Source organism: Hermetia illucens, chromosome 2 (genome assembly GCF_905115235.1).
Source record: "Hermetia illucens chromosome 2, iHerIll2.2.curated.20191125, whole genome shotgun sequence".
In the NCBI taxonomy this organism is placed as follows: domain Eukaryota; kingdom Metazoa; phylum Arthropoda; class Insecta; order Diptera; family Stratiomyidae; genus Hermetia; species Hermetia illucens.
This window is the reverse complement of record NC_051850.1, coordinates 168,620,680-168,628,850: the sequence shown is the minus strand read 5'-3', so window position 1 is coordinate 168,628,850 and position 8,171 is coordinate 168,620,680. Positions and strand designations below refer to the sequence as shown.

At 43.0% G+C, this 8,171-nt stretch overlaps 1 protein-coding gene across 1 annotated transcript; it reads right to left on the bottom strand.

The window, feature by feature from the left end:
* Positions 1-866: 866 nt before the first annotated feature.
* On the bottom strand, positions 867-2,248 carry LOC119648614 (protein yellow). The gene is made up of 2 exons (XM_038050384.1): positions 1,390-2,248; positions 867-1,162 (listed from the first exon to the last, which is right to left on the bottom strand). Exons 1-2 carry the CDS (start codon positions 2,246-2,248, stop codon positions 867-869), a joined length of 1,155 nt encoding a protein of 384 aa, XP_037906312.1.
* Positions 2,249-8,171: the final 5,923 nt, after the last annotated feature.

Here is an 8,171-nt window from a genome sequence, read left to right as displayed (position 1 = left end):
GCGGCACATCGGAGGCGCGAACCTAGCCGCTAACATGAATTCGCCTCCACCGCTGCATTCAATGGTGGCAGAAACAGCTGACCGGCTGACATGAGATTGGGGCGAACAAAATGTTAGAAATGACAGTTTTGTGTTAACAACAGAGTCAAGTCACGTCCGCCGACGAGGCAGAGTAAAATAACGTAGCGTTAACATACAGAACATATCTGAAGTTAAGGAAGAAAGAAATGTAGTACTAACGGATTGAATTGATAGAATATATTATAGTGGCAGTGATTAGGAAAAAAAGTGTTTAAATTTCGTGTCTCTAAAGCATACTCTGTGTAAAAGAAGCGCCTATTAATTATACAGACAGTTCACCTAATATTTGTTATGGAGGATGTGCCTGAGCACATGAATGTAGACAATAAATTTAGGATGGGTATGAAAATTATGCACCCTCCTCCTTTTAACTCTTTAGCTACTATGACTTGGTTCTCTCTAGAGACAACCAAGTCTGGAGAAAACTCCAGGCTCGCGGCGAATCACTGTCTTTTTTGTCATACCGGCCTGAATGCATAAAAGATAGAATGGATGCAGTAAGCTTTGCTGCAGGTCACTGGAGAAAAAACGAATGTTTCACAGTAAATGACTAAAATTGTGTATTTCTTACATAAGTTCTCTGGCTTATTAATTAATATCACATTTCAAGACTGTTCTTCTCTTCCCACTCACACGCACATACATTTTTGCAATAAATACGATTCAATAAATTATTAAAGAGATAATCGTACATAAATAAGTCTAAGCATTTGTCAAATTCCATATTCCTCGGGTCAGATGTCGATAATAATCACTATTTCTCCAACAAGACTAGTTTAACTTGATTACCAGCAACCACGCATTGTGGTAATTTGTTGTACAGCACCACAACCCACAGTTCCTTGCATATAATCCGGGAAATTACTTTCCAGGACTCGCATCGAACCACGTTTATAGTCGGCCAAGGCATGGGTTGCAAGTTGGCATGTTTGACATCGATAGATTACTTTGAAATTTGACTCCTTGAAGCATGTGTTCGAGTCCCAGCGGTACACCTCCGTTTCACCTTCATATCGGAAGAAGATGGCAGAGCCATTGTCGGTGCCAATTATGATCATGCGATTTGGCTTAAGTCCGGCATCTGTAATAGTTTGGAGTTGGTTATTAAAATGTTCGTCAGGTTGCAGGACTCGAGGGTTTAAGAATTAGTTTTTAAGGAGAAATTGATTGCTACTGAGGAATGGTATAGTTTGAAAGTTGCCCTGGGGCGGGTTTTCGTAAAGGATAGTAATTAGGGAAATTTTATCATAGAAAAAATGCTTCCTTCGATATTTAAAATATTACAAAGTTTGCACATTAAAAACTTACCCGTGACACGTCCTTCAGCGCACCCAGTCCTTAAAAATTCAGTCCTAATTGAAAATATTTTCTTCGAGCTCAAGTAGGTGAAGTACAGCAAACTGCTCCCGCAGGACTTGTGCGTCAGTGCAATGTACAGAACGTCGCGATTGTTGCATCCTGTGGTCACGGCCTTGGGCAGGATAACTCTTCGTCCTTTCCCGGCTTGCACGTTGTAGACGATAATTGCTCGATTAGCAGCATCGCTCACGTACACGAAAACTTGTCCAGTTTTTGTTTCATAATCAACTACTAAGTACTGGAGACGAGAGCTCTTGACAGCTAATCCCTCCAATGATATCGTCCTTAGAACTTTTCCAGTTTTGACACTGAACGCTACAATTTTCGGAGGACATCGTCGAATCGGAGTCTCCAAGGTGTTTACTACGCCCACATCGAGTACCCAGAGAATATCATTCACATCCAAGACAACATCAACAACAGACTGAAGAGCTCTGCAGTTGCCCTCCTCCTGCATTTGCCAGCACGGGAATGGAACGAGGGTCGTGTGGCATGTGCCAGGTTTCAGAGAGGTTCGTGCCAAAGTGGCAGGGACACCGCTTTTGTATCGGGGTAGGGCCAGGAAAACTTCATCTCGATAAATTTGTCCACGAGTCGCAATTATACTCTTCGGATTGTATTTTCCGGAATTTTTATAGAGTGCTTTTGTGGACTTGCACGGCCACTCGAAGTATCCTCCGGTCCATTGTATCTGCGGCGGGTTGGGATAATGTCCATCGGTCGGCAGATTGCCATATCCGGTAGTTCGGAACCCGGCTAGTGCAGGAGCTCCAAAGCACGTCGTCAAGAATGTTATTAGAAGCCACATCAGAGACGTGATACGATTTCCTCGACTGGCTCCTTTTCTTATATGACCTCTGAGGATGGGCTGTTGTAAGCAGTACAACTTGATTCGGACAAGATTCGAGAACAAAATGCCATAATGGCCTTAAATTTTCTTTTCTTTATATACTTTGCCCAGATGAGATGGAACACAAGTTCTCGTTAGTTTGGATAATTTTATTTAATTTTTTGTATCTGGATCGGGCGCATTTATGAAAAGCATCTGAAAAGTTTTATATCTGCTTACTTAGTTCCTATGAAAATGCAGAAAATATTTATTATTTGGATGTTCTTGAATGAATAGTGGGTTCTTGGGTTACGGTCATGACATTCTCATAGTCTGTTGTTGCCACTGGAACGGCGTCCAGCTTTGAACTTGACTCAGTACAGCGCTTTCTGCTATCGTCAGCAACATGGTCGTTTTGCATTGTTCTCTGATGATTGACTTGTTAATTGTTAATGCTTTTATTAAGACGTTTTAATATCAAAAACGCGTGCAGATGAAATTCAATGGCTCCTAGATGCAAGGACCCCCTGCCGTATGCACGAGCTGAATAAGGACATAAAACCGACTCACTTACATCGAATAATGGCGTGTTAGTATTATGATCACCAGGAGCTGTAAAAGTACAACATCCCGACTTTATCTCCTCAACCTGAATTTTATTACAACAAAAATCACTGTGAGAGGAGGGTAATGAACAATGTTTCAAGTATCAAGAAGTGCCATTTCCCGTGTTATCCTGCATGTAGGTGTTATCGGCGAAGAAACATTTTCCGTGTCCTCCTGCCCCACCAGTCAACTGCCTCAACAGGAACTTGTTACTTATCTCCAATTCTGCTAAATGAATTTATAATAAGCATATCTCCACTCCTTAGGAGTCATATTTCTCCTTAATACGTATCATGATATGCTCGCATCTTAAGATTTAGAAAGCCGGGATGTAGATTGTTTATCCGCACTTCTGCTTTGAGAGCTGTATTATCTCGGAAAAGCAGAAGAGCCACACGGAAAAGTGAAGACAGACCCAAGGGTATTTATCATTTCAGTTTCCGTTTAGCTAATAAGATACTGTTGAATTTAGTTCCCTTCAAGTCTTTGTGTTTATAGCTTATTTTCCAAGAAAACAGTTTCATTTTCATCCGTTTTTGAATTTCAACGAGGGCACATTTTAGCAGGAAGTAATCGACATTCTTTGTGAAATTGAAATTTATGATTTGAAGTATCGCGAGAAGTGATTGAATATGATCCTCACACGTGTGCTTATAAGATATTTGGAAGTCCTTGAGATGCTTAAAGTAGAAACATTACGAAGAAAACCACTTTTGAATTTCTATTATTAACTTCACAGCTAAAATTTGCAAAGTATATTGACTGGCTTTCTTCAAGACATGCACAAATTAATATTCGTTATGTGAAGTTGGAATAAACTAGGAGAAGTAGGTTCAAGCATACATCATTCATCATTAACGGAGCAACAACAGGTGTCCGGTCTAGGCTTGCCTTAATAAAGAGCTCCCGACATCCCGGTTTTACGCCGAGGTCCACCAATTCGATATCCCTTAAAGCAGCTTGGCGTCCTGACCTACGCCATCGCTTCATCTCAGGTAGGGTCTGCGTCGTCTTCTTCTTTTACCATAGATGTTGCCCTTATAGACTTTCCAGGCTGGATCATCCTCATGCATACGGATTAAGTGACCCGCCCACTGTAACCTATTGGGCCGGATTTTATCCCCAACCGGTCGGTCATGGTATCACTCATAGATTTCGTCGTTATGTAGGCTACGTCCATCCTCACGTAGGGGGACAACAATTCTTCAAAGGATTCTTCTCTCGAACGTGGCCAAGGATTCGCAATTTTCCTTGCTAAGAACCCAACTCTCCGAGGAATACATAAGGATTGGCAAGATCATTGTCTTGTACAGTAAGAGCCTTGTCCCTATGGTGAAACTGAAATAGGCACTGTTGGCTGCCAACAACCGTGGGCGGATTTCATCGTCGTAGCTATTATCTGTTGTGAATTTCGAACCTCGATAGGAGAAATTATCAACGGTCTCAAAATTGTTGCCTCCTATCTTTATTCCTCACGTTTGACCAGTGCGGTTTGATGGTGTTGATTGGTTGGTTTTTGGTGCTGACGTTGCCACCATATACTTTGTCTTGCCTCCATTGATGTGCAGCTCAAGATCTCGTGCCGCCTGCTCGATCCGGGTTAAGGCGGTTTGCACGACTCGGGTCGTCCTTTCCATGATGTCGGTATCGTCAACATAGGCCAGTAGTTGGGTGAACTTAAATAAGATCGTACCCCTCGCATTTACCTCAACATCACGGATCATTTTTTCCAGGGCCAGATTAAAGAGGATCCATGATAGGGCATCCCCTTGTCATAGACCGTTGTTGATGTCGACTGATCTCGAGAGTGATCCTGTTTTTATCTGGCCTCGCACATTGGTCAGGGTCAGCCGAGTCAGTCTTATTAATTTCGTCGGGATACCGAATTCTCTCATGGCAGTTTTGCCCTGCTATAGGCAGCTTTAAAGTCGATGAAAAAATGGTGTAACTGTTGTCCATATTCCAACAGTTTTTCCATCGCTTGCCGCAGAGAGAAAATCTGATCTGTTGCTGATTTGCCTGGAGTGAAGCCTCTTTGGTATGAGCCAATGATGTTCTGGGCGTATGGGGCTATCCAGCCTAGCAAGATAGTGGAGAATATCTTATAGATGGTACTCAGCAACGTGATACCTCTATAATTGCTGCACTGTGAGATATCTCCCTTTTTATGTATGAGACAGATAATGCCTCGTTGCCAATCGTCAGGCATTGAATTGCTGTCCCATACTTTGAGCACAAGTTTGTAATGATATTAGATGGGTAGAATGATCAAGGCGATCATCCTAAGTGGCCGATAACGACCTAGAGGGCAGAGCTATCCCAGAAACCTAAGCAAATTGGCTAAGTTGACCGTAAAGGTCCGCCCGCAAAGATTGAAGCTCCATCAAAGTGCTCGGTCGACACGTTCTTGCACGCCACTGGGGGCAGGGGGGGGGGTTTGAGCGCTTTGATCCCTTACGTTTCATTACTACGTGGGTCCGCACCAGATTCCAAAATAGACAATACTAGGGAATTCGCGACTGCCTATCAAATAGCAACCAGAACGCGAACTAAAATTGGAAAATAGAAAAAACGGCTCGACCGCGCGCGTGGAGCTGTAAGTCTTCGGACCCGAGTGCCGCGATCAAGGAGGGGAAGATTCACGACAGATCACAGTCCCAATTATTGCCTCTTCCGCCTTAGATCTTGTATGAGGCGCGGCCCTTGAGGCTCCCGCCCTTCCTTGACACCCTCAGGCCAGTTTGTCATTTTTTTGAGGATGTCCCTTTCGATAAAGGTTCTGCGGGAGCAAGGAGGAAAAGAGAAGGAGGAAGTCCTCAAATTACGCTTGAATTATTCAAGATTCATCGTATATTAAAGGAAAAACAAATTATAAATATGTAATATAGACAAAAAATTGAAAAAAAATTAACTTAAAGTAAAGAAATGCAATAAAAAGAAAAAAAAAAACTAAAAGGAAAATAAGAAAAGCAAAGAAAATTTTAAAAAAACTCACTTAAACCGTCAACTTCGAGTTCGAAGGATGGTGCTCTAGAATATGAAATTCATTAAATACGGATATGTTAGAGACTGAACATCCTAAAAATAACAATTTTTAATTGAATCGTTCTTTTTTTTATATAGTGTTCCTTCTCCTTGTTTCAATTTTCCTTCCTTTTCATTCGCCCTTCTAAATCCGATTGGTGAGTGTGTAGTTGTGGGCAAGACTCCCCGAAAATTTCACATCAACTGGAGCCGCCTTTTCGTCTTTCTTCCGCTGTTCTCTGGTGTAACAATCTATTTCCACGAACGTTATAACTTTTCACTCTTAATATTAATCCAAACTGCGTCACGATTAGTCTTTGAAGCAGTCTTGGAGGCTTCCTTTGTCCGGAACAGAGACGACAAAGGGTTCGTACCGTTCACGTCCCCGCCAACAGTTCACAAAACAAAGACTTCCCAGGCTTCGGCTTCCCGTTTTTTTTTCTTTAAATCACTGAGCTTATCATTTGTCACTCTTGTCAACGATGTGAACTTATTCTCGGAATCTTTCGTTTAAAATACACTTGAGTTATGGTTTAGCACGATGTGGTGTTAGTTTTCTTGGTCGAATTCTTTTATTTTCCTCGCGAAAATCTTCACACCTTTTGACACGATCCAGACTTCAACCCAAAAACCTCCTCCTTTCTCCAAAAAACCAAAACAAACGGTCCTCCTCTTTTTTCCCGCACCGCTTCATTTGCCGCTACATTGCCTTGAACTCTCTCTAGTCAATGTTGCGGCAACATGCGCATGCGCCTGCGGATGCGGCAAATCATTCGTCTCTGTCAAGATAAATTCGCCCGAATGCATTCAATAATGTGCAATCTGCGGCGAACATTAGGGTAATTACACATTATTAAATGCATTATTTAAGCAAATTAATTAAGAAAGAGCCGAATGAGATTCCGCTCCCGTCGCGCAGCCGCGGTCACTACAAGTTGATGAACCACCGGGTGTAACGGGTCGCCTCCATATTTAACCAATTCGGCTGTAATTCCTTCGGCTCCTGGCGACTTATAATTTTTTAGCCGATGAATTGCACGGACTGTTTCTCCTAAACTTGGTGGTGGACATGCATAAATTAATATTCGTTACGTGAAGGTGGAATAAACTAGGAGAAGGAGGTTTAAGCGTACATCATTCATCATTATCATCAAAGGCGCAACAACTGGTATCCGGTCTAGGCTTGGCTTAATAAGGACCTACAGATATCCCGGTTTTTCGTCGAGGTCCACCAATTCGATATCCCTAAAAGTTGTTTGGCGCCCCGGCCTACCCCACCTTTCCACCTCAGGCAGGGTCTGCCTCGTCTTCTTTTTCTACCATAGATATTGCCCTTATAGACTTTTCGAGCTTGATCATCTACATCCCTCTCCCCTTCGGACACCACTTTGCCATGGTGGGGGAGCCTGTGGTAGTTGACTACCTCACCAAGGGTATTAAAAAACTCATAAAGATGGAAACAAAGGATTGTAACTCTCCAAGAAGTAAGAGGTCACAGAGTTCGAATCCACCCGCGACTCTGAGAAATCAGGTCCTGGAGGCCTCACCAAATTCATGTTCCCCCTTGGAGAAATCTGTGGAAGACAGGCTTTCCACTTCAGTGGAAAACCTCAACGATGCGGTCAGCCAGAAAAGATAGTACAGCAACTCCCTTAATGAGAGGAACTGAAAACCTGACTACGGCCGTTCTGTCGGTGACACTGTTGCCTAACTCTTCTAAAATACGGAAGAGGAAGGCTCGGCATAAGGAAACTTTTGACGCAAAGGAGAAGGGACTACAGGCTTGCCTGTCAGAACTTTCTCTTCTATCTGTCCATGGAAAAACGGAAGAAAGTGAACGTGGTAATGTGGACGCAACTGGTCTAAAGCGGATATGTGGAAAACATCCATGTAGCCCGGACACCGTGAACCTAGAAGGGCTTCTATCCAACGATAGGCACTGCGAAAGAAGGCGAAGTTTCTTAGGACTGCGGACGTGGACGTTGCTACACCACCAAGTATGGCGATATTCAGAGGAATCGGACGAAAGAAAACGGAACTTTCGGCAGAAGGTGAGGAGGTGAGGTAACCCCGGTGAGATCCACGCTGAACGCAGCAGTCTTTTCAGTGAGCGGGGGTTTTCATATTAGACTGCACTTATGGCTACAAACATGAGAGTTAGTCAAATTAACCGGAAGCATGCCAAAGCTTCTTCCTATCTACTGGCGACAAGGGTGGCAAAGTTGCAGGACTGTTCTTATATATTACTGGTTCAAGAGCCATGGGTTTGTTT

Bases quoted from the DNA above. Each gene is read 5' to 3' on its own strand.
- LOC119648614 (XM_038050384.1), bottom strand. From the start codon at position 2,248: ATGTGGCTTCTAATAACATTCTTGACGACGTGCTTTGGAGCTCCTGCA. The intron at 1,163-1,389 runs GTAAGTTTTTAA...AAACTATTACAG, and splicing joins CGCTGAAGGACGTGTCACGG to ATGCCGGACTTAAGCCAAAT.